Source organism: Eublepharis macularius, chromosome 6, assembly GCF_028583425.1.
Source record: "Eublepharis macularius isolate TG4126 chromosome 6, MPM_Emac_v1.0, whole genome shotgun sequence".
NCBI classification, from domain to species: domain Eukaryota; kingdom Metazoa; phylum Chordata; class Lepidosauria; order Squamata; family Eublepharidae; genus Eublepharis; species Eublepharis macularius.
In genome coordinates this window covers 8,805,549-8,832,568 of record NC_072795.1, presented here as the reverse complement: position 1 = coordinate 8,832,568, position 27,020 = coordinate 8,805,549, and the positions used below count along the sequence as shown (strand labels likewise).

Here is a 27,020-nt window from a genome sequence, read left to right as displayed (position 1 = left end):
TAAAGGTAACCACAGAGTTTATTCAGTGAAGAGGAAACCATTTTGTCTTTCAAAGGCGCATAGATACAAGAAGCACCTTTCAGTTTTGTACACGGCAAGCATTCTGTATTGAGCTTTTCTGAAGAATCAGCAAGTTATATTGCATATATTAGGTGATAATAAGCAAGCGATGAGCAACAGTAGGTCAACAGTAGAGATCTGTCTGAATTCCTTCTCTAAACAGCTCTAACCAAATGGGGAAACTAAAGGACAATATGAATGGGCTTCATAAGGATCAGAAGAATAATAAGGTCTCGAGTATCTGAAGAGGAGAGCTCTGACTTTCAAAAGATATCCTGAAAAATGTGCTGGTCTCTAAGGGCGAAGCTACACATGACGAATGACACTTGAACAGCAAGTGTATTTCTCCCTGTTCACTTGCCCTCCACTCAATCCACTTGCCGTTCAAGTGTCATTCGTCATGTGTAGCTTGGCCCTATGATACCACTGGGCCAAGATCCTAGTGTTCTACTGCAGACTAACACGGCTATCTACCTGAAGCAGAATGGTACATGATCTTTCAATGAAATAGAAAGAAATGCATAGTAACAAATAAGCTTCTCTAAATATGTTGTGGCTTATGACTCGTTGCTGCGGGGAACAGCACAGATCTTAAAAGGCTGGGAAGGGATGACCAATCGTACTACAGGGTCTTCACTGATTTTTTTCACTCCTTCTGGTGGCTGAAAGGTGAATGTCCTCAACAGGTTGGTGAAGAAGATGAAGAGCTCGATTTTTGCCAGCTGCTCCCCAAGACATGCCCGGCCCCCTGCAGAGAAAATAGGAAATCATCAGCAAGTGAGTTATAATCTACTCTACCTACTCTCCATTGAATATTTCCCTAACAACTAATTTAGACTGAGGGCCAAGCTACAAGTGACAAATGACACTTGAACAGCAAGTGGATTGAGTGGAGTGCAAGTGAACAGGGAGAAATACACTTGCTGTTCAAGTGTCATTCGTCACTTGTAGCTTGGCCCTGAGATTGATGTTCATAATCACTCCATTGACACCCCAGCAATTACCAGCCTCAATTCAAGGTATTGGCTATCACATACAAATCCCTTCACAGCCTTCAAATCTGAGAGGTCTCTCCCTATGCTCCACCATGGCAGGGGCGCTCGTTTAAACAAAGCCTTCTGCAAGAGCCAGTTTGATGCGAGAGCCCATGTAGTGTACTGGTTAAGAATGGTGGGACTCTAAACTGGAGAACTAGGTTTGATTTTCCCACTCCTCTGCATGAAGCGAGCTCGGTGATCTTGGGTCAGTCACAGCTCTGCCAGAGCTCTCTCAGCCCCACCCACCTCACAGGGTGATTGTTGTGGGGATAATAACCACGGCTCATTTGAAGGTGGAACGCGCTTGAACGGCATTCTGGCAGATCTGAAAAGAGGTCACGTGGGTTTTGGCCCCGCCCATGTGATTCCTTTTCCTCCTGGCTGTCCTTGTTTTTAGCAGCAGGCAGTGGCAGCTGCAGCAGCACCACCACCACCACATACTGGTTTTCCTGGTAGGGAACCGGGGGGGGGGGAACGGCGGCATGGGCATGGGCCACCCTTGAGGCCTGTAAGCGGTGAGAGCTCTCCAAAGGAACGTAAGCGGCTTTGAATTCATTCTGCTCTGCTGCTTTATTTTCATTTGTGACTCATGAGAGAGAGGGAGAGAGAGAGAAAATGAGTGAGTGAGTGCAAGCTGAGCGGGGCTGGCCTCCAAAGGAATGTAAGCTGCTTTGAATTCATTTTGCTGCTTTATTTTCATTTGTGACTTGTGAGAGAGAGTGCGTGGGTGCAAGCAGGGCTGGCTCTCCAGAGGAGGGTAAGCTGCTTTGAGTTCATTCTGCTTTAAGGAAATACCTGGAGATTTTTGGGGAAAGGGGCCTGAGGGGTGGATGTTGCCTTATGACACACTTCCAGTGATGTCAAGGGGTGTGGCATATGCTAATGAGATATGCTAATGAGTTATGCTAATGAGTTCCTGCAGTTCTTTTTCTAGGAAATGACCCCTGACAACACACTTTGTAAATCTCTCTGAGTGGGTATTAAGTTGTCCTGAAGGGTGCTATATAAATCAAATATTATTGTCACTTATTGTTATAACTAGCAACAGAGCCCGTTGTGAGAAAAAAAGAAAATTGATGTCGTGGGGCTCTGCTGTGGGACCTTGGGAGGGCAGTGCTGCCATGCTGGGCCTATCTGCCACCTTTATGGCCCACATCAGCTGGCTCTGGAGGCTTGAAGCACTGCCAGGGGCAGCAAGGACCCTGGAGTGCTCCTGCGCCTCACAGCCCCCCAATTTGACCCCATGGCTGGCTGGCTGCAGAGGCTGGGAGTGCTGCCATGGGGGTGGCAAGGGCCCTGCTGTGCTTCAGCGCCCCACAGTCAGATGCAGAGCGGGGAGCACTGCAGGGGGGAGCATAGTCCTGTGCCCTGCAGCCGGCTGCAGAGGCAGGGTGTGCTACAGAGACAAGGTGCAGCAAAGGTCCTGGCATGGTCCTGTGCCCCGCAGCCAGCTGCAGAGAGGGGAGCACTGTGGAGGGGGGCAAAGGTCCTGGCATGCTCCTGCACCCTGCTGCAGAGGCGAGGAGAGCTGCTGTGGGGGCGGCAAGCACCCTGGTACACTCCTGCTTCCTGCAGATGCCCGATTTGGCTGAGAATGGGGCAGGATCAGGCAGAGGTGGGAAGAGCTGTGGGGGGCAACGGCAAGCCCCCTGATGTGCTCCTGTGCCCTGCAACCCCTGATTCCACCTCATTGGGGCAGAATCAGGCAGCTGGAGAGGCAGAGAGAACTGCCAGGAGGGCAGGAAACCCCCTGGTATGCTCCTGCATCCAGCTGCAGAGGTGGGAACTACCGCTGGTGGGCAGCAAGAGCCCTGGCGTGCTCCACGTAGGGTTGCCGGCCTCCAAGTACTGGCTGGAGATCTCCTGGAATTACAACTGATCTCCAGGACAGAGATCAGTTCACCTGGAGAAAATGGCTGGTCCTTTCCCTCCCCAAACCCCACTTCTCCAAGAATTTCCCAACTTGGAGCTGGCGCGCCCCCACAACCGGCTGCAGGGTGGGGAGTGCTGGGGGGGGTGGCAAGGGCCCTAGTGTGCTCCTGCTTCCCACAGACACCCGATTGGGGCAGAATCAGATGGCTGGAGACACAGGGAGAGCTGTCAGAGGGCGGCAAGCCCCCTGGTGCGCTCCTGCACCCCACAGCCGCCCAATTCAGCCCCGATTGGGGCTAAGTTGGGTGCCTGCAGAAGCAAGGAGTGCTGCGCATGTGGGGGGGGGCAGGGAGACCTGGCTTCTGCAAGTCTGACTGTGTAAAAAAATGGGAAGAAGACCTGGCCTCCAGGAGTACAGAGGCCAGGTCTACTGGTCCTGCAGTGGAAAGGAAAGGCTGACCTGGCCTCTGACGAGTAGACCTGGCCTCCGCAGGTCCCGAAGCCAGGTCTACCAGCCTAGGGAAGGAAGGGCAAAGGCAAACCTGTTCGGAGTGAGCAGAGGCCAGGTCTACTGCACCGACAATACTTTGGGTGATAGACCTGGCGTCCGGGAGTACAGCGGCCAGGTATACCAATCCAGCAGCATCATAGTAGGTAGACCTGGCCTCCGTGGATCCAGAGGCTAGGTCTACCTGCCCAGCTAAGGAAGGGAAAGGTAGACCTGGTCTCTGAGGGAACGGGAAAGGCTAGGAGCGGGGGTGGGGGGGCAGGCGCCTATTGCTCCTGGGCCCGATCGGGCTGGAAGGGACGGGAGCGCGGAGGGGGGCGGGGAGGAGGCAGACGCCTGTTGCTCCTGGGGCCAATGGGGTTGGAATGGAAGGGCCAGGGGCGGGGCATGGGAGGGGAGAGGAGGCAGGCACCCTTTTCTCTGGCGTCCAAGGGCTGGGAGGGTGCGGGTGAGGGGGAAGGAGGCAGGCGCCCGGCGAGCTTCTGGGCTCGATCGGGTTGGAAGGGAGGGGGGAAGAGTCAGGCGCCTGGCGAGCTCTTCAATGCCAGCTTAACTCCCAGCTTGTCTCCGCTAGGGGCGCTGGAGAGCACGCCTGCGCTGTAGAATCCATGTGAGTCGTCGGATAGACGCTAACACGATTATGTTATAGGACTACCACTCTGCAAATGAGCAAAATCAATGACTGGCCATACATGTGCATTCTCTGTTGTGTTCCCCACCTCATGGAACAGCCTGCCTGAAGAGGTTAGAGGATTTCTGCACTCCCGGCCTTCCGCAAAGACTGCAAAACTGAATTATTCAGGAGGGCTTTTTTACACAGGTTGGAGGACTATATTGTAAGGAAATAGATCAGAGAGGCATTGGTAAGGGGATCACAGATTATAACAGTGTAAACTGTCTGTTGCTGTTTGTATGTTTCTGCTGGATCGTTTCTGCACTGTTTAATATGTCGTGCTTAATTCATTATGCTTTCTTTCAGCATTGTTTCAGCTCTGCATTATATTTCTGTTTGCTTTCAAATCTCTGCACATTTTGCAGTTCATGCCCTGTTGTGATGTTCATTGACAGCCCCATTGACTTACACTGAGGAAGCCGCCTTGTGACTCAGTAAGAAAGACAAACTATAGGTAAATAAATAAATAAAAAGTGGGCTTGTAAACTAAAGCCCATCCCCTCGTCTCAAAGTGGCCCAACAACAATTCCCATTACTGCAACTACTGCTTTTTCCAGAACCCTTTTAGATTGTTGGGTTGGCACATCACTAGAAACTGACTGGGGACAGTGCCACCAATAGACAGACAGACAGAATTTGTGCATTTACCTGCTCCAAATGGAAGGAATTCTTCTTTCTCCACAAACTTGCCCTCCTTGTCCAAAAAATTATTTGGATTGAACTCTTGAGGAGTTTCCCAGTGCTTCGGTTCAAAAAGAACAGAGCAGAAATCTGGAAAAACTATTGCCCCCTGAAAGGAAGAAACTGTTGGATTAGTATGTATTCAGGGCATCATACTTTTTTCCCCCTTATGAGCTGGTACAAATGTTTTATACATATAATATATAATGTGCACAGAGAGGTATATTACCTCAGCAACCCCTAAGTTCGCACAGAAATCTAAAATGTAAAAAAAAAAAAATGGTGCGTTACGATTTGTCCAAAACAGAGAATGCCAATTGACATCTCACAAAGTCTCATGAGGTCACACTGTCAGTACTCTGGGGTTTGCTGGAGACCAAGGCACTGGAGCCTGGGCCTAGGCAACCCCTACTGATAGAGTTGCCAGTGGTTTCCCCCCAAAAAACACAGATCCTGAGGAGACAGGAGCCACCACTACTCACTTTAGGTAAGATCTTCTGGCCCTGGTGCAATGACATCACTTCCTAAGGTCATTGCACCAGGCCATGCAGACCTCAGCCCCCAAATTTCACAGCAGCAGTGCCACATAGCCAGGGGCCAGCAGTAGACAGCCAGCCTGGCCAGACTAGTTCTTCTGGGGGTGTGGCTCTTAATGGGGAGCAGAGAGGCAGGGACACTGTGGGCCTGGCCTGCGAGTGGTGCTGGCCCCCTGGCCAAGAACCTCCTGTTCCACGGCAGCGACTGAGCCAGCTTATTGCTTGCTGCAGTGTTCACTTCCCTTCCTCAATTTTCCCTTCCTCCTCTTCTACTCCCTCCCCTTCAGGTGTCTTGTATTTTGAGTCCATTTCCCCTGGACAGTCCAATAAAATACCAGCCTGTCTAGGTGAAAACCAGACACCTGGCAACCCTAGCTACAGAACAAAGGTTGAGTGACAGCAGATGAAGTGGTGAATGAGTGCAGGGGGGGTGCAGAAAAGACTGAGAGGACAGAGTGTGGGGAAAATGTGGGGAGACAAGGCTGGAAAGAGGGGGGAATAGGGGTCAGAAGAGAGAAAGAGAAAAAGAAGAAAAGTCTGGGGAAACAGAAACGGGTAGAGGAGAAAGGCCTGGGGAGAGAAAGGTCTTTCTTTATATTTATCTTCATCGGGAATTCAGGACCTGTTTCCTTTTTACTTCATAAAGACAGAAGCTGCACACTTGTACCCATAAACCCACTTACTAAGCATGCTAAAGTCTCTTAGTTCTCATTTTCCATGATAAACTACAAACATATCCCATATAGATATATTTTGTATCTTTCCTCTTGAAGCAATTTCAGTTCAAGTTCTCAAGTTTGGAAATTTGAACCTGTACTCCTCCAAACTAGTAGGCTTCAATCCTAAGAATGCTTTCCAGGATGTAAGCCCCAATAAATGTAACGGGACTTGTTTCTGAGTAGACATGTTTAGGATTGCTTCCTTGGGTGGTAATCCAAAGCCTGCTCCCTTGTGAGTAAGACCCATTCAATTTGATGGGACTGATTTCTAAGTAAGCATATTTAAAATTGCGCTAAGTTGTCACCCAGTGAACTGAATTGAATGAAGCTTGCTTAGCTATAAAAAGACTGGATGAAATTCATTTCCATGAACTGGGTGAATTTGGAAGAGTACACTTCAGAATCTGCCCTGACTTGGATAACCCAGGTGGGCCTGATTTAATCAGATCTCAAAAGCTAAGCAGGGTCAGCCTTGGTTAGTAATTGGATGGGCGACCTCCAATGAAGACCAGGGTTACAGAGGCAGGCAATTTCTAACCACTTCTGTTTATCTCTTGCCATGAAAACTCCACCAGGGGTTGCCATGAGTCAGCTATGAGGGGCACTCACCATCAGTTCAAAGCCCAGGTTCCTAAATTGAATTTGACTTGGGTTTTTTGCATGAAAGTCAACATTTTCAGATATGTGGTGGGAGTGGGAGTGAAGGAAAGGGCTGTGAACAGTAAGAGAAGAAGAGCAGAGGGAGGAATGTTGCCAACTGAAGCTGCAGAATGGAACAAATCCAGTCGGGCATTGCTGCTTTTAAGGGTCTTTCTGTGTGTTGAGGGATAAGGTCCACACACACTGTTCTGAATCCCTCACAGGTATTGGAATTGAGAGGAGCTTACCTGTCACCCAGTTTCTCCTCCCACTCTCTAATCTTGCTCCTTTTAGTTTCAGGACTCTGGTCTGATGCCTCCTCCTAGTTCTGCACCCTCCCACTTATGATGGCCCTGCCCCAGGCTGCACATGCCTGGCAGCTGTCCACTGCCCTGTCTGGAGGTGCTTATTTCCAGGCACCTATCAGCAGGTGAGTTGGGAGCCACTGTCACCTCTTCCTTCTGACTGATATGCCAGTTGCTTATTTAGCCTCCCAGTCAGATTCTAGCCTACCAGTCTGCTATACAGTGGGCAGGGAGTTAAACAGACTGGCAAACACATAGTTGACTTGCGCTCTTTCCAGCACCTAACTGGTTAAATGGCCTCCAGTTCTAAGTCTCTGCACTTCCTTGCCTGCTTGTGAGCCAGGCTGGTTGGCCGATGTGCTTTCAAAGGGCCTTTTCACCTTTTGGAGGAGTTTTGGCTGCTGTCGCTGTTGTCTTGGAGCAGCTGCCAGTTGGGGAGGCTGTTGCAGCTGCTTCTCAATATTGTACATTACACTTTCCTTCTATTCCCACTGGTCCATCATGTGTCCTGGAGATGAGTGTGCACTGCAAGTTCTGTGTTGGGAACTCAGTTCTCATGCATGCAGAGGTTAAGCATCATGATGTGCAAGGAGTGGGCTTCCCTCTACTCCCACATTGTTTTCCTGACCCAAAACAGCCCCATGGAACCACTTTTTGTCCCACTGGAAAATCTTGAATGCACTGAATGCTGCATATAAGTTTCCCCAACAGGGCAAATAAGAGTTCCCTGGGAACATTTCAGATTAGGAAAATGCCACGGGTGCAGCCTAAGCCCCCTCTCCCAAAGTGTTGTGCTTTTCATACTAGTCATTGGAAAGGATATTTACTGTGAGGCTCTCAAACAAAGAGAGTCAACAATGCATCCAGGGCACAGTAATCAAACGTGCTGATCAGGAGTTACGTAGCCACCAGCCTAAATGCTGGTACTGCACAACAGCAAACCTCTTTTGTACTTATGCATGGAAATCTTCCAGGTGATTAAAAGAGAGGCTCAGTTTGACAAAAACAGTGCATTACGATTAAAATTGGTCTGAAGGTCAAACTGCAATTTTAGCAATTTCATGAGTTAGTGTTATTGTTTGTGTGTAGTGGGCCCAAAGTTGACTTATGGCGACCCCTGTTGGGGCTTTCATGGCAAGAGACTAACAAAGGTGGTTTGCCATTAAGTGATGTTCAATTTTCAGATGATACAGGAGAAGAATCTTCCATTACCTTAGGGATGAGAAACCCCATAATGTTCACATCCTTTGTACATTGGCGAGGGACCCCAAACAGCAGGATATATTTGAAACGCTGGATCTCATGAATCACAGCCCTGGTGTAGGGCAGTTTCTTCCAATCTTGAAAGGAGAATGACTGAGAAGAACCCAAAACGTCATCTATCTCCTTCTGGACTTTTTCTAAGGGAAAAGAAATCAAAGCTTTACTTTGGACACTGCACTGAGCAAAAAATGAAAAATAGCCAAGAAGTTTAAATCTGTCAGTGTTCTGACTTGGAAGCAGTCTAACAGAAAATATATGTCTGAGAGTAATGTTGGGGCTGAGAACGTATCCTTCTATGACATGCCTGGTCATAGCATGACATCTGAGGGAGAATTGTCTAGCAATAGTGGCTAAATCAAGAACCTATGGTTGTGTCATTAAAAAACTATTCAAAGACAAGATGGCACTCTTATTTTAAGGGATGGAGTATTAAGAATATGGTTTCACTGCAGAAATAGAGTAAGTCCTCCAATCTCCATTGATATCTTTGATTGACATTAATACAAGAACTAAAATTGATCGTATAAATTATGAATACATGATGGATAAACAAGGGAAAGTAAAATCATGGCAAGAAATTCAAGACGAAGGAGAAAACGTTCCATGGTTGCTGTATTATCAAATGGTGTCCAAATTCAAAGAAAAAATAGGCAAAAAATGAAGCCTGTTAAGTCACAAAAAAGAACACTAGCGGAGATACCTAGTGGAGCTATCTAGGGGGCTGGGGTTGCATTTTGCAATCAAAATCCACTGAATTTTCAGGAATATCTTCTAATAACTGTCCTCTAAAGGCCGCCAAAGTTTCAGGGAGATTGGACCTCGGGGAGTCACTTTATAGCCCCCCAAATAGAGACACCCCAGACACATTATTTGTTCCTATTGTGGGAAAAAAACTCTCACTGCAGAAACACATGGATCATGGTTTCCACAGGGTCCAATCTCCCTGAAACTTGGGGGGTCTTTAGAGAACTGTTAGGAGTAGGTTCCCTGAAAATTCTGTGAATTTTACTTGCAAACTGCCACCCCAGCCCCCTAGATAGCTCCCTTAGTTTTCCCTATAAGGAATAATGGAGATCGGAGGTGGCTGGGGCACCTTCTTTGAGGGGGGCCATAAAATGGCCCCATGAAGTCCAATCTTCATGAAACTTGGGGTTTGCTAGAGGACAGTTATGGGTAGGTCCCCAGAAAATTTGGTAACATTCAGTCCTAAAATGCCCCCCAGGCCCCCAGAAAGCCCCAAATCACATTTTTCATTGGAAACAATGGCTGGATTTTACCAAATGTACTTTGTATTGCTGAGCCAAACTGGAAAATGAAATACCCCCCCCCCATACTGTCCTTTTCATGTTCAGACTTCTGAACTTTCGCTAAGATGGTTAATTGTGTTGCCACAATCTTTCTTCCCAATTCCTTATCTCAACCAAAGACACTGCATGGAGAGGAGGAGGAAAAAGTTAAGGGGGAAGGAGGGTGCAGGAAAGAGGAGTAGGGAGGCGGCGACAACTAGGAAATGGGAGAATTTAAAACATGTCAGATCAAAAGTGAAACAGTTTGGGGGTAAGCAGGATCTAAGGGCAAAAAGAGTGGAGAGGGAAGTGGAAGCTGCCCAAAATTGGCGCTGTACTACAGCGACTCGCTGATTATGACCATGAACACTCATATGCATAGATTGCAGTTACAAGACACATGCAAGGATTGAAGTTACAGGACACGTGCCCGACTAGGGGAAAAGTCAACATGGGCATATTGGAGCACACGTTGTCCTAATCACTCGCAGAAACTCGTGTAATTCATCGCGTGTAGTTTGGCTCTCAGTGTGCTGAGCACTTCTATAAAGAACATGGTAAGCAGAAAATTAACAAATCTTACTTTGAAGAATTAAATAGAAGCCTAAGCAAGTTTATCTGGCAAGGGAAAAAAACAAGAATTAAACTGAAAACATTTCAAGGCTTGAAAGAGAATGCGGGCTTTGCGCTACCAGACTGGGAAACTTATTACCAAGCGTGCTGTCTAATTTGGATGAGAGATTGGATCCTACTGGAAAATTCAAGACTGTTAGCCCTTGAGGGTCATGATCTGTAGTTAGGAAGGCATGCATTTATGTGGTATGGGAAGACAGCCAGACACAAATATTTTAAGAACCACCTGACAAGGAAATCCCTTATAAAAATATGGGGAAGAATTGCACCACAAATATACGTGAAGACCCCTCAATGGGTCTCCCCACTAGCAGCATTCACACAATCAAATGTATGCTCCGCAAATAAGATTATTAGATATAAAGAACTGTTAGATGATAAAGGAACATTAAAAATGAAAGAAGAATTGCTAAATCAAGATATTAATTTGGACTGGTGGTCAAGAGTACAGATTGAATCTAGATATAATAAAGATAAGAAAATGGGGGTTTCTATCTAGAACAAAAAGAATTTGAAAAATTGTTATATAATTCAGAGGAAAAGTTGATTAAGAAAATGTATATCTTCCTAATGCAAATGAAAGAAAATGAAGGCGTGGAGAAATGTAAAACATTATGAGAACGGAATTTAGGTAATAATATTGGTCTGGCCCAGTGGAATGAGATATGGAAAGTAAATATTAAAATAACTAAATCTGCTATGTTCGAAGAGAACTTACATAAGATGTTCCATAGGTGGTATTTAACACCAGATAGACTGGCACAAATGTTTAAAAATATGTCAAATAAGTGCTGGAAGTGTAAAAAATGTACAGGGACATTCTTTCATATGTGGTGTTCCTGTAAAGAGGTGCAGAGATACTGGATAATTGTACACAAACTAATACAAACTATTCTGCAGATAACAATTCCGCTCAAACCAGAAATTTTTTTATTAAACTGAATGCCGGATATGAGCAAGGAGAAAAAACATTTGATAATTCATGTAGTAACGGTGGCTAGAATTTTACTAGCGTCTTACTGGAAACAACAAAGAATTCCACAGCAAGAAGAGCTAATAGAGAAAATAATGGAAACTGCGGAAATGGACAAATTAACTTCATTAATGAAAGGGCAAATGGAAGTAGACTTTTCCGCACCATGGGATCTCTTCTACAAATGGATGATAAACAAATACAATGATTAAATGTAATGTAATATTAAGGGTAAGAATACATGATATAATGAAACTCACACCTAAAAATGTAGTAGGATGAAATATAGGAGGTGAAAAACTAGATAATGGATAAAGACAAACATAACGATAACTGTCTCATGTTTCCTTATGTATCTGTGAAAAACAATAAAAATATCTATTAAAAAAAGAAAAAGAGAGAATTCTATTTTCCCTTCTATTGCATGTCGTGGTCGGTGTGAATTCACCCATTTTAAGAGATTTTTGTTTTGGACTTCCCCTTGCTTAGTTTCACTTTTGATTAGGGAAAAAACATGGATGAAAATGCGAGGCATTCACCCAGACATTGGGACGTGAGCATTCGCCTGTGTGGTTTGACTAGGGCTGGAGCATGTGTGTGCATGTGGCATCTCTGGACTTTCTCACTTTAGAGTCACATTAGATATGTGTGTGGGTGTGTCAGCAATCTAGTATGCAATCCATTGCATTAAAAAAGCCAAAGTTAGCTTCTTCTCTGTAAATATCCAAGGGGCTTTGTTTACATCGCACAACAGTTTCTTACCTTGGATATCTGGATGATTCGCCATGAGGACTAGTGCCCAGAGAAGTGTGTTGGCAGTTGTTTCTGTTCCGGCAGCAAATAAGTCAAAAATGCACTGGGACAAGTTCTCTTCATTGTAGGTGGAGTTGGGATCTTTCTTGCTCTGTTATTGACGATGGAAAAAGTAAAATAGAGTCTACAATGAATACTACACATTATGCTATTCATATCAAAACAGTATTCAAAGTTCCAGAAGCTTTGAATACTGAAAATACTGACTTGCCATTCAAGTGTCATTCGCCACTTGTAGCTTGGCCCAAAATTTACCCCTAGTGGCATTCTCCCTTTCCACCCTACATAAATGTACAAGATGGAGAAACAATCTGTTGCCAGGAAAAGTACGTGTACTGTGCTCACTAATCGTATCCCATGCTTCACAGTCAATGTTATATATTCAATATACACTTCAGGAGTATTAATCTACACAGCTTCTTTAACTGTATTTTTTAAAAATTGATTAGTATTACATTTTTATCCCGCTCTTCCTCTTAGAAACCCCAAACTACATACATAGTTCTCTCTCATTTTATTCTCAAAACAGCCATACAAAGTCAATTAGGCTGGGAGGGAGAAAATGCCCCAAGATCATCTATGAGCACGTGATGCAATGCTGGTTCAGAAGAGCTGAACGCAAAGCCAGTACTTACTTTCTCTATCTGAAGTAGGTAGTAATCAATGAAATCCTGGGGCTCAACCAGTGACCGATGCGCTTTATGCTTTTCTATCTCCTTCCTTGCAAAGGAACTTATAAAGTCACAGGAGGCAAATACCTTCTTGTGAGGCCCTGGGAGATGTTTCATGAGCCAGGGAAGAGTGTCATACAGCTACAAGAAGGAAAAAAGCAAAGTCATGTGACTGCCACAAGAAGGTGCTGTAATATATTCCATAAACCTATCCCTTGAGTTGCCACTTTGGCATATGAATGTGTGAATATGCCCATATTAATTTCTTTCTGTTTTCTAAAGGCGTCATTGTGCGCCTTTTCATTCTGTCCATTTTGGATGCAGATGTTCCTGCTAGTTTGTAGCAGTCCTTCTGAAAAAGCCTATTTGGTATGTTTCAGAAGAGGAACTGTGGGAATTAAAGTGCTTAAACATACACTCTGTTTGTGTAACTCTATTTGTCTGTTCAGAATAGCATTCCCTCCCAGGAGTTTCTCTTTTCCATAGGGAAAAAGAATACCACTTTCCCTCACCTAACTGCAGACTCCAAGGGTCATTGTCGCTAATTAGCTGCTGCAGCACCCAGAATATCTGATGGCTAGAGGAGGGACATCTCCCACCCACCCCCAAATCTCATCTTCCATTGCTACTGCTATTCATCCATGGGACTCCCTATCTGGCCAAGATGCACACCCATACTCCCTATCATGTGAACATGTAATAACACTAACAACCGTGTGCTTACATACTGCTTGTCTGTTCAGATTAGTGCTACATGCAGAGTGTTTAACAAAGTCAGTGTTATTATTATCTCCGCAATACAGCTGGGGAGATGGGGCTGAGAAAAGTGGCTTAACCAAGGCCACCTGTAGAGTTCATTGCAGTAGTAAGAATCGAACTAGCAGAGCGCTGGCTCAGAGTCCAGCCACTTAACCACTCTACAACAGCTATTTGTATTAGCCCATTGTAATAGGGAACAGTGTTCTTTAAATTAGGTTTCTATGTATTTCTTCTGCTATGATAGGAATGCAAGTGAATGGGAATCAGCTTCAATAAAAGTAACTTTTCTCTGTTGCAATATACTGGCTTGAAGAGCATTTCACCACAGGCAATTCCACATTTTCCTGACTGTGCAACTTTGCTACAATAATCAGCAAATATCCCCAATATTGTCAACCTTTGGAAATTTCCTTGCAAGGTGCTTCAGTGAGTAGTAGCAGCACACCAGTTTTGGGGATGGTGTGGAAGGTCAGCAAATGTCTGCACATTTTAATGTGCAGGCTAGGAAGCAATGAGAAGCAACCAAGCTTCTGCTTCTGCCCAAACCCTGGCAAACCGTTTGCATAGTCCCTTTGGGAGGCTACGCTAAAGGAAAGGGAATTATTTACTCATTAGGAGTTTAGCAGCTTAAAAGTTTAATAAATCCTACTTTAATGTGTCCAGTATCTGGCATTTTTTAAAAAATGTGTGGTGTGGATGGGGAGGGAGGAATCCTACAGAACACCAATGAAGAACCATGGCCCCACTTTGCAGAATGCTCCATCTCCAATGATGTGATTTTTCTGACAAGTAGAATCAGAAAATTATCTAATTCTCCAAATAATTCTGAAGAAGGGAGCTCTGACTTTTCAAAGCTTACACCATGAAAATATTGTTGGTGTCTAAGGTGCCACTGTTCTGTGTTGGAGAAGCAACAGCCTGCTAAAAACAGCTCTTTAATCCTTTTCTGGCTTTTAAAGCCAGGAGGAAAGTGCAGTGAGGTTACAATGTTTCCATGTTACAATGTTACAACATTGCAACATTTTCTTGCCTTTAAAAAAAAAAAAAGAGTATGTGTGCATACCCCAAAGGAGGAAGGGAAAACCAGCCATTTAGCCCTTTCCTGTCTTTTAAAGCCAGCAGGGAATAAGCAAACTCTTGTAAACATGGGAAGCAGAACAGCCGGCAGGCATCAGCAAGGAAAGGGCCATTCTAACCCCAATCAGCTGCTTGTCGGGGATCTCCCAGACAAACAGCTGATCCATGCCTGCCGGGATGAAATGCCCCTTTCTGTGTTGCTTCGCAGCAGTACAGAAAGGGGCATTTAAACCCCACGAACCACAAGCCATGAACCAGTTCGTGAACTGAGGCAAGTTTGTGAAAGTTCGTGGTTCGTGAAATGGGACAAACCATGAACTGCATGGTTTATTTTTTCCCAGTTTGTGCACATCTCTAATCTTAACCTCCAACTTACTCAGCAAAAAAAAACAGTTTACAGTATACTGGACACCACAGTGGCCTTATGCCCTTACAGTTGCCAAAAGACTTATATTTCAACATCGGAAAGACAAAAACTCACTTCCTGTAAATCACTGGATTGAAGATCTTATAGACTTATCAACATTTGAATGTATTGCATATAGACGGCAAATGCGTAGGGACTTATTTTTAGATATTTGGAAACCTTTTATCAATACCTATGTATAGATTTGCTAATAGTGATGTTGCAGGGAGCACTGTTTCTTTTTCTCTGTTTGCATCTTTATTTTTCTGGTTTGCAGTAATAAAATAATTAAAATTTAGAAAAACAAAAACAAAAATAAGAGCACACTATAAATAAATATTTTATTTAAAAGACACCTTCTGGACATGTTGGTACTAGACATGGGCACAACCCCTCCAAAATTAACAAACCTGTGGTTTGTGGTTCGGTGCTGCCGATGAACCCGAACAAATGAACCGAAACAAACATTTCCCATTACCAAACCAATTTGCGGTTCGTGGTTTGTGGGGCTCAGAACGGCTCCCGTTGCACTTAGAGAGCCCATATTCACAGGGAGTTTTTAGCAGGCTCTCCTCCAGCCAGCATCCAAGTTTGGTCAAGATTGCAATAGGGATCTTGGAGTTATACCCTCTCCAATACGAGGCCCCTAGGAAACTCCCACTCGATACAATTAGAGCCACCAGTTGACATTGGCCCAGTGTACAAGGGGTTGGCTGTCAGAACTGCCTATCAGGGTTTGCAGGGATGAGATTGGAGTGCCCATGGCTACAGAACACCCCCTCCCCTTCCCTCCCCTGAGTGTCTTCTCCCATGTAACCAATTGTAACCAATTTGCAGCTCCATGGTTGGAAGGAAGACCTGCCAATCAAGGTAAGCTGGGCTTTGATTTGCTTTTCCAGGGTGACAGAAGGAGTGCAGACAGAGTTCAGGCATTCCCCCAGCTCCGTTTCCAAGGGAATTGATTGATGGTGCCTGACTGTCTGGCTTCATGAACCGCAAGCAAATGCAACAAACCAGGCTTTCAACGAATGCTGGTTCATTGACCATGGACCCTCACGAACTGCCGGATCGCAAACAGATGATTACGTGGTTTGTGGGTTTTTTTGGTTCATAATGCGGTTTGTGCCCATGTCTAGTCGGCACAATTGCTATGGACGATGGCTGTTGTGGGTTTTCCGGGCTGCATTGCCGTGGTCTTGGCATTGTAGTTCCTGACGTTTCGCCAGCAGCTGTGGCTGGCATCAGCTGCTGGCGAAACGTCAGGAACTACAATGCCAAGACCACGGCAATACAGCCCGGTAAACCCACAACAGCCATCGTTCTCCAGCCGTGAAAGCCTTCGACAATACATCAATTGCTATGGACACTGGTGCAGTCACGACTCACAAGGCGCCTCCTGGGGCTTTTGCTTGCCTCCCAGCCTCTGACAAGGCCTTTTAGGGAACAGACTAGGACTGCTACAAGTGGACTAGTGGTTAGCCACTTCTGCAACAGCAGTCCTCAGGGGTACTGGAAGTGACATACCACCATTGTGGGTATACCTCGATTCATTCATTTCTGCCTGCCTGTCATATTGTATATGTTTTTTTAATGTCATAGCTGTGGATCATTTGATTAGCACTGTGTAATCTGCCTTGGTCTCAGTGAGAAAGATGGATTATACGTATATACATACATAAAATAATGTTAAATCAAGTGGTGTTTTCCTCATTAGAACTGGACAAAGCTTATATATCTCACATGATTTAAAACTCCCTGTATATAAACAGAAATGGACTAGAGGAACCCTCTATAAGTCCTCCACAGAATATCTGACGTCTCCTTGTCAGTAACCGTCACCTACCCCCCTTCTCCCTTCACATGCCTACAACTCTAAATTCAAGGGGATACAAATTTATGTCCTGTCCAGATAAGAAAAGAGATTTGGTTAAATGTTAGTGTCTATGAGTATATTGTACTGATGAATGCTTTGGAGAAAAAAAGGCAACTCACGAAATGAAAGAAGGTCACAGTAAATTGTACGATATCCTGTAAGGCATCTCTCAACTTGATGAATTCTTCATCTTCGAGAGAAAATCGATGACCAAAAGTCAGAGAACAGATCACATTGGTGACAGAATTAATAATGGGTGATGAAGGGTCAAGAGGCTGCCCTGAAAAATGAAATGTTTGTATTAATAATAATTCTGCCTCTCTGGTTAAGTCTGAGAACGTATTTCACCATGGAGTGATCCCCGAGAAAGTGAGACCTCTGAAATCTCTTACCATTTATTTTTGCATTAGAAAACAAATAAAGAACATATTTATTAGTATTCCAAAAATGTAGAAAATATAAAATTTAAATTTTGCTAGTCTCAGCAGTTGTGTCACGTTATATTATAATGAAGCTGTCAGAGCATTCCTATTTTCAGAATCCTACTGAATTCTCTTAAGCGGAGATTGCTCAAGGAAAGCATTCTTATGTTTGTATCTATCAGTGCAGGGAGGCATGACATGGTAGTGGGAATGAGAACATCATGGACAGCCAAAAATTTCGACTGTAGCCACTCATGTTGTTAAACAAGCTAAATTCATTTATTTGTTTGTTATTTATAGTCTGCCTTACTCACTGGGACTCAAGGCAGATTACACAGTGTGAGTCAGTACAGTCAATATCAAAGACTTTTCAATAAGCATGTGTGATGGACTGGACCAGCCAATAAGAGCAGCCAGAATGCTGAGCCAATGACAATTGGTATCCATTGGAAGATAGTGAGAGTGGGGGGGGGGCTTTTGGGGCTACTGAGAGAAGGCAGCTAACACCTGGGCTGGGCTGGAAAAGTGGCCTACCAGCCTGGGCACTGGGCCAGCCTCCTGTGGCTGTGCAGTGCCACCCCAGAGGGGTACACAGAAGTGTTGCCAGAGTCAATGTGATTATCTCACTTCCTATAGTGACATCATCACACCACTCCAGGAGTGTGTGCATGCAGTGCATGTGAAAGGTAAGTCTCCCCCCAATTCTCCCTGGGGGACATTATTAGCCCCTCCCTCTGCCAATTCTATTTAGGGGGAGGTGAGCAAATGCTGAGGTCTTGATGGGCTGGTGGCCTTGTATGGAACAGCAGGCAGGGGTGAGTAGGGTAGTTTTGTGACAGTTGGGTGGGATAGCATCTGTCTCTCACTTGCCTCTTGAGCTGCTACTGAAGCTGAAGCAGAGATAACAGCAGCAACCAACGCATCTGCACGGTGGTCACCCATGCACGCACATCCCTCTGGCCTCCCAGCACAGGCACCGGGGCATCTGTCCCAGTTGCCACATAGCTAAGACTGCTGGTAGTGGTTGGAATGTGGAAGGTGCCAGGTTAAACCCCCAGTGTTTCCAGTTAAAAAGATAAGGTAGTAGGTGATACGAAAGACCTCTACCTAACACCATACAGAGCTGCTGTAAGTCTGAGAAGACAATATTGATATACCATTGATAGACCAATGTTCTGATTCAGTATATAGCAGTTTCATGTGTTCATGCATACTGGTTTTTCCAAGGTTAGACATTGTGAATCACAGTTGCAAATGTACAATGAAAGACACACTATTCTTGTGTAGAATCATTTACAGGTTATACCTTAAGCAAAGAAAAAGCCATTCTACAAGGGGATAATGTAACATGTGGAAAGGTCTTATACTATCAGACATCTCTGACATCTACCTGTTCCTTCCCTTCCTCTGTATGCCATATCATTTTAGATTATACACCTAAGGGCTGGATTTGTCTCTCTTAATTGACTGGAGTTGTTTTAAGAAGCAACTGTCTAAAAAGAGGGGGAGACAAGGAAGGAAGGACGGACGGACAGATGGACACTTGCAAAAGCTCTCATTTGGCATTCCAGGAGAGTGGTAGAGTCAGTAGCGTAACAAAAACAACCCAGATTTTTAAAACAAACTATTTGGAATGCCTTGAAAATGCAGTGTTAGAATGCCTTGTGCTCGAAGCGAATTTAAAAATAGAGAGAAAGAGAATCTACACACAGAGTTCTGCATACTGGGACAAATGTCAGAGTAATCTCCAAGTATTGCATACCCTTTGCACGTGCAAAAATCTCAGCAAGCTGATGGGCCTCCTCCTCTATTTTGTGCTCGATGCCTTTCTTCCCCAGTCCCAGCTTCCGCAGAGTAACTAGTCCAAACTTCCTCTGTTGCTTCCAGGTGTGACCATTTGAAAGAACAATACCTGAAGATATCAGTGAAAGATTATAAAAACGATTCATGTAAAAATGTTTCAGGTTATTAGCCTAGAAACTGCCTTTTCACTCCTGAACATTCCAGAATTAGTGATCCTTTAAGAACTGCAATGTTTATCTGGATTTGTTTGCTGTCTAGTAGTGTTACATCTATGAGACAGGCCGTCTCTATATATTAGCATTCAAGGGCCCCATTTACCTCCAGTTTTGACTACTAAGAGATTTAGGGCTTGCTCATAAAACAGTTCTAAAAAGTCCCTATCGTATTCATAGTCATATTGCATAAAAGGTATTAAAAAGACCATTGAAGACATACCTGTGTTTAAAGGGCCATATCATGGCATCTCCATATATCACAATTTCAGCACGCAAATGTATAACACGTGGACATCTCCCCTAAATGCTAAAGTTTGTACAATATGAGAAAGGTTTGGAAAGTTTGCACGGAGAAACAAATGTACCATGTGAATTGGCTTTAGAGACAACATATTCCAATTTAATCTTCCTATTTATGAGAGAGAGAGAGACAGAGAAAGACAAAGAGGGACAGAGAGGGTATCCATATATCTATAGAATCATTTAACATGTTCTTATCATGGACACATCATCAATTTTGGTAAAAGGACTAGTCCTGCTGAATCAATCCTGTTGGCAGAAAAAAATGGTACGTGGAGCACTCTTTCTATTAAAGATGCTGCATCAATGGTCAGGCTAAACATGACACTAACAAAAGGAGAAATCGTGACATTCTAACGAATAAATTCTTAAACACCAATTACAAAATTATTTTGATATTATTTCATATACAAAGTGCCAGTCAATGTAAACGGTCTTCTTAACCAGACCTAGACACAGTGCTAGTGCCTTATTTACAAAGATGGAATTAACCATGAGCAACGTAACAAAACCATTAATTCACAACTGTTTCAATTCAGCCAGTCCATTTAGCCCAGCGTAGATCTGAAGGTACAGGTGAAAAAGATCATCTAACGAGTTGACCGGTTTGTTTGTATTCTCCCGTAGGAGTGTCCCGTTTCCGTGTCTTTGTCAAAGATGGTTAGTATACTGATTTATGGGATATATTACGGACCATGCTCATAAGGCACGTGCAACCTAAGGTACCTGTTTTTTTATTTGCTCCCAAAAATACACAAACCAGGATCTCCACCACCGAGGAGATCCCTGTTGCCACCACCGGGGAGATTCCCTGTTTATTCACAGTATAATTAGGAGTTTGAAAATCATTCACTCTTGTGATCTGTGTTGCAAATTAAATTTATTCTTGTTTTTGTTTTAATCCTGGCTGACTTGAAGCTGTTGGCTGAGGAGAAATAAGACACACACATGCCTCAGATACTGTGGTCAAGACAAACATGCCAAGTTTAAAATAAATGTTGGTAGCGTTTTGGGGAAAGTTAACTCTGAATTCCTTCTTGCCAGTAGCCCTGGATGAGGGGAAGTAAATATAGGGAATGAGCTGCCTGTCTGGAGGAGAGAGGGGACCTGGTATGAATTTGGGTCAAGGCCCTCTGCCTGGAAAATAGAAGATAAATACATGGCTCTTAACTGCCTGTGAAGCCCCTAAACTTGTGTTAGGGAGGTTTACAGAGGAAGATGGTGGGTAAAGGCAATCACAGGATGAGGAGAAATTTTATCTTGGTTTTAACTAAGAAATTTTAAATTGGTTGTTGTGGGTTTTCCGGGCTGTATTGCCGTGGTCTTGGCATTGTAGTTCCTGACGTTTCGCCAGCAGCTGTGGCTGGCATCTTCAGAGGTGTAGCACCAAAAGACAGAGATCTCTCAGTGTCACAGTGTGGAAAAGAGAAGAGATGTAGGTCATTTGTACCTACTCAGGAGGAGTGGGGTTGAGCTGAGTCATCCTGTAAGAGTTTCCCAGGGTGTGGAATGCTAATGGCGGGAGGCTTAGCATTCCACACCCTGGGAAACTCTTACAGGATGACTCAACTCAACCCCACCCCTCCTGAGTAGATACAAATGACCTACATCTCTTCTCTTTTCCACACTGTGACACTGAGAGATCTCTGTCTTTTGGTGCTACACCTCTGAAGATGCCAGCCACAGCTGCTGGCGAAACGTCAGGAACTACAATGCCAAGACCACGGCAATACAGCCCGGAAAACCCACAACAACCATCGTTCTCCGGCCGAAGAACCATCGTTCTTCGACAATACAAATTTTAAATTGCTTTGTAAGCTGCTTTATGAAGAGACAGAGCATAAATGCTTAAATGCTTAAACAAATAAATAAATATGGTTGTTGTGGGTTTTCCGGGCTGTATTGCCGTGGTTCTCCGGCCGTGAAAGCCTTCGACAATACAAATAAATAAATAAATAAATAAATAAATAAATAAATAAATAAATAAATAAATAAATAAATAAATAACCAGTGGGAATATTGTTAATGCTCTTCTGAGGTTCTTTGCTGGATACTGATACTTTTCCAGGTCCAATTCATGGTGCTGGTATGTATGTGGGGTAATGGTTGGACAAGGATCAGAGACACCCCAAATCCGACTCTGCTATGGAGGCTTGCTGAGTAACACTGGGCCAGCCATACACTCTCATCTTAACCTATCTCACCACATTGTTGCTGTGAAGATAAAACGGAAGAAGGAAAGAATGATGGTTGCAGGTAGAGATGGGCATGAACCGAAATATGAATCAAAATTAAGCATGAACCAGGCTGGTTCATGGTTTGCAAACCACGGTTCATCAGATTCCATTTCTGATGAACCACCCCAAACTTTTAGAGTGGTTCATTTGGTTTGTTTTTTGATTTGTCACTGCAGACAGCCTGGTGCCAATCAATCAGTTTCCTAGGCAACAGGGGATGGACTTTCTGCAGATCTTCTGCTGACCCAGAAGTGAACTTCTGCTGACCCGGAAGTGCCAATTTTCTGACCCGGAAGTGGCATTTTCATGAACCAAACGAGCTGGTTTGCGAAGCAGGGGCAGGTTCATGAAAGTTTGTGGTTCGTGGTTCATGGTTCGTGAAATTTGACAAACCATGAACCACATGGTTCAGTTTTTTCCCAGTTCATGCCCATCTTTAGTTGCAGGCCACTTTGGGTTCCCATTGGGGAGAAAATGGAAGAAGTGAGCACAACAGAGTTTTGTGTGACACTCCTTGAGGATTTTTCTGGAAGGAAAACAGAGAAACCCTTTTTCTCTTCACCAGAACTTACCCTTTTCTTTTGCTATAGCTTCAAAAAAAGGAGTCACTGGTCGCTCTTCAAAATATTCAGAATGTTTGACCATACTTTCTTTGACTGCTTCAAATCCAGAAAATACCACCACAAGCAGAGGCCCCACCCATATGGTGTAAATGTTTCCATACTCCTTTGCCAGCTGCCATTTGGGCCAGAAGAGAGAAGAGAAGCATTAAGCAGACAAGATGATTCCAAACAGATATGTTAACCTCATCCTTCCTCAGCTCCTCGGCTGTCCGGTGAAGCTCTTCTCTCTGCCTATTCTCCCTCCCAGTTGTCTCCCTTCACATCTCCCTCCACTCCTTGCTTCTTGGACATTTCCTTTCTAGCTCCCTGTTGCATTCCCTGTGATATACAGTACTGCCACTTTAAATGTAGGGATTGATTCGGTTTAGTTACTTACTTGAACATTTAAATAACTATACCGATTTCAACATATAAGGTAAACTAAACCAGGAAATACAAATGGAGTTGCATTAAGAAACATTGGCATATCCAGCACTGAAGAATGCAAGACTTGCAGCAAGGGTTGCCAGGTCCCCTTGTTCCCCCTGCAGGAGAGAAAGGACCTGGTACTCCCCTTGTTCATTGCCTAACTGTTGTCACTCACCTGACTGGCAAGGGGAGGGGAAATGGGGGAATAAGCCCACCTGGGTGCGCTTCCAGGGTGGTGCAACAACATCACTCCCAGAAGTGACGTGATTGCAAAGCCCTGGGAGCATGCCCGGGAGGCCTGTTCCCCCACCTTTCACCCCTGTTGGCCAGTTTGGTGGTGGAAGGGGGGGCAGAGTCTGGGAGCATGGAATCCTCTGCCCCCACCAATGGATCTGGGATGCCTATTTGCAACCTCCCCATATTTTGTGATTGGTCCCAGCACCCTATGGCAGCCACTTTGTGCTTGTTCCCAGCCCCTAGGACATCCATTTTTGGTGGCACAAATTCCCCAGTCTCAAAATTCAAAAAGTGTACACAGGCTCAGCAAGACTGGGGACTCCTGCTCTTAACTCTAACTGCTGTCATTAAGATTTCTATACTCTGACCAGATGCATTGCCATCTTTTATCTGTTTGTATGTAAGCCATATTCTCTTTCCTTGCGGAAGCAAAAAGTGGAAAACCACAATCCAGGGAATTGAATAGTCACTAACGTAAACAAATTAATCGATACCTTCTATTAAATATATTCGTGTAAAGTGTACAGGTGCAGAATCAATAGGAACAATGTTAATGTATTTTACAATTGTTATACAAAAACACATTCATACACAAATACTTACATATAGAAATACATGCTATAAACAGTACTCTATTCCAGTATTGGCAACGGCCAAGCAATAGTGGAATAGAGTACTATTTATAGCATGTATTTTTGTATTTTTGAGCTCATGATTTCTGAATATCCACATTCCAAAAGAATCCAATTGAATTTTAGTACATTCTTTTCTCCTCTAATTTATTTATTTAGACTGTATATGCTGCCTCCCCAGACACCTGAATGAGGTGGCACTCAGGTAAAAAACACTATAATAACATAATCATAAAATTGTGAGCATAAAGTTATCTGTATAAAGCCAAAAATTAAACAATCAGACATGATCTGATATAAACAAAAGGCCCCAATGTTTAGCAGCATTCAACCATACTTATGATATACCCCTCAGGCTAGAAAGACTAATTAAAAAATTTCTAAAGTTTGGAAATGTATTTTGGACTGTATTCTATGATTGTGGTATTCTAGTTGAGGCATGTCTACTGCAAATTCATAAAGCAGCAGTTTCTGTCGTTCACTTCTGTTTTGAGGCTAACTAGATTTTTTCTCATCACTTAGTAAAGTGTTTATTTCAAAGACTATAGCTTAAAACTTTCTGTCTGTTTTCTTCTTTCCCAAGGATGGAGAAGGAGAACTTGGAAACTTGATCACATTGTCTGTGAAAAAGGCAATTCTAGGTAGAAATGTATTCCCGTTTGAGATCAATGGAAAAGTAAGTCAACCATAACAATAAATCCAACCCCTGGATCTGAGTGCAGTGGCACCATAGAGATCAACAAGATTTTCATGGTATAAGCTTTTGAGGGTCAAAGCTCCTTCTTCATCAGATACTTTGACTCTCGAAAGCTTACACCCCAAAAATCTTGTTGTTGGTCTCAAAGGTGCCACTGGTCTCAAATCTAGACATGGGCACGAACAGGGGCGGGGGGGGGGAGAACATGCTGTTCATTGGTTGTTGTGGATTTTCCGGGCTGTATAGCCGTGGTCTTGCTGTTCACTGTTCGTTGCCATCCATGAAAAAGGACAAACTAACAGTAATGGACATAACCTGTTAACAAACATGTTCATTGTTTGTTGTTCATGGGGGCCAGAATGGCCCCCTTGGGACTTAGCGAGCCCATATTCACAGGTAGTGTTCAGCAGGGTTTGCAGGGATTTGCCTAACCGGGTTTGCAGGGATGATATTGGAGTTCCCATGGCTACAGAACACTCCCCTCTCCCCTGGTCTTTGCTCCCATGTAACCAATTTGGAGCTCCATACTTGGAAGAAAGACCTGCCCATCAAGCTAAGTTGGTCTTAGATTGGAGTTTCCAAAGCAACAGAAGGAGTGCGGACAGAGTTCAGGCAGTCCCTGCCTCTGTTGCCAAGGGAATTGATAGAAGGTACCTGACTGTCTGGCTTCACGAACAGCGGACGAACGCAGGAACGAAGCTTGCAATGACCACTTGTTTGTTTAAAATTGCGCCTCATGAACAGTTTGCTCATGAACAGCCGATCGGGCTGTTCATAGCTTTTTTTGTTCGTATTGCTGTTTATGCCCACCTCTACTCAAATCTTGCTGTTCTAGCACAGACCTATACAGCTAGCCACCTAAAATGAATCCAACTCTAACCAATAAACATGTTAAAGAGTACATATAAAAATTCGCCCCCTTAATCAGAATGAAGAGGCAGACTCAAGTGTAGGTATCTAAAGGGCCGCTTTATTAACATTACAACAACATATTTGTCAACACAGCAAGGGCCTAACTAGAGGTACAGGTCAGGCCCTGAAGTCACTCCTGGACCTCCACCCTGACTTGTCTGGGCAATCCACTTGCTGCCATGGCTACAAACCATCCATTGTATGGCTGGGACCAGGCGTGGACAGGCGAAGTGGTTCACCCCTTTAAAGTTCCCCCAACCAGCCATAAAGCTGCAGGTGGGGGGGACTGGTTTGTCCAGGGGTTCCCTACCAGGGCATCTGTTCTCACAACTGGGCCATAAAGCAGACAGCTGCTCCTGACAGACTCCAATTCCCCACCAATGGGAATAGGCCAAGGGTGGTCACCAGCCTGCTCATTTTTCCCAATTTATAACCTGCCAAGGAAAGGAAACTCGACCCACCACCGCCAATTACCCTCCTCTTCTAACAGTGCAAGTTAGGTGAAAAACTCCTCACCCAATTGCCAAATGAGGGAAAGGGGGAAAAATTCCTACCTGGTCCCGATAAACGGTGACCGGCTAAACCCGCACTGAAATAGGGTGAGGTGAGGTGAGTGGGCCGAGCATGAGGCACAACTGAAGCACCAAGGGGTGGAGTAGCCTTATAAAGCCTCAGGCTCTGCCCCTTGCAGAGATCCCAGATGGCCGAGAAAACAGCACTGCCTTTTCCTCCTCCAGAGAGTCAAATCACGGCTGCCAGCCACAGCAGCTGTTGCTGCCGGCCAGGAGTGCCGCATAGTAACAAATAAATGAATAGAAAACAAATCCAAATAATAACATTCTTGTTTGAACCACTAACGGCCATTTCCTCCGCTTTCTCTGCAGATGCTTCTCCTACAGGCCTGTAAAAAGATTCCATTTGACATATTCAATCTTTATGAAACATTGTACAATTGATGTACACAACAAAACCGATGCTGCATTTTTAAGAGAAGTTCTTCAGTCCCTGGTTTTCCTGGACCCACTATAAGGTTTGTCTCCTTCACAGCCACCAATATGATGGATGGCAGAAACTCCATAAAAGGAGACCAGGTTGCTTACTTGGGACTGATTTTTAGAGGTTACCTGTGCACAGCCCATTCCCCCTTTCTTCTGCAGGTGTAAGTCCTCTGATTTGGGCATTATATGCTGGTATTGAAGAAGGCACTCTCCCTTCCTGTGGCAGATGCACAAACATCCTCCTGAAAGGATGGACCAAGGCATCTGATTTGTCCTGAAATTCCTACAGCCAATTCCTACAGGCTCAAGGGCAGAACTTAAATAAGTGGCAGAACAGGTAACTGTCAATTTCAGACAAGTAGTCTATTCCTACCATAAGAATGCTAGAAGACAAAAAGCTTCACTCATCCTCTTACTCAGCAGATTAACAGTTCTAAAGGACATACCTTAATGAAAATATCCTGAGAAAAGTTCGGTAATATCCGCCAAATGCTTCCAATGAGAGGAAACTGAAGAGGCCCTGGAGGATAGTTCTTGTGTGACCAGAGTTGTTTTAGAAAACGCACGATCAAAAGGCACACCAGCACTGCTATCAACGTTGCCAGTATCCACATTATCTCCACCCCGCCCCTCTGTTTTCGTAGCTTTCCTGTATAACTGGGAATCTAGGATACGTTTTTCTCTAGTTGCAGTTTGTGCTCCTCGGAGATATTGCTGCTTCTCTGAGATTTTTCTATTAACACCCTTTTGTA

At 44.4% G+C, this 27,020-nt stretch overlaps 1 protein-coding gene across 2 annotated transcripts; it reads right to left on the bottom strand.

Moving 5' to 3' along the window:
- On the bottom strand, positions 1 to 27,020 carry LOC129332010 (cytochrome P450 2J2-like). Of its 2 annotated transcripts, none has more exons than XM_054982758.1 (9): positions 26,715 to 27,020; positions 22,334 to 22,496; positions 18,969 to 19,118; positions 16,904 to 17,064; positions 12,634 to 12,810; positions 11,948 to 12,089; positions 8,243 to 8,430; positions 4,799 to 4,940; positions 1 to 808 (listed from the first exon to the last, which is right to left on the bottom strand). In XM_054982758.1, the coding sequence occupies exons 1-9, from the start codon at positions 26,880 to 26,882 to the stop codon at positions 618 to 620; spliced, it is 1,482 nt and encodes a 493-aa protein (XP_054838733.1). In that variant the 5' UTR covers positions 26,883 to 27,020; the 3' UTR covers positions 1 to 617. The 2 variants fall into 2 exon arrangements, with proteins under 2 accessions (XP_054838733.1, XP_054838734.1); XM_054982759.1 differs by lacking the exon at positions 26,715 to 27,020 and adding an exon at positions 25,825 to 25,864.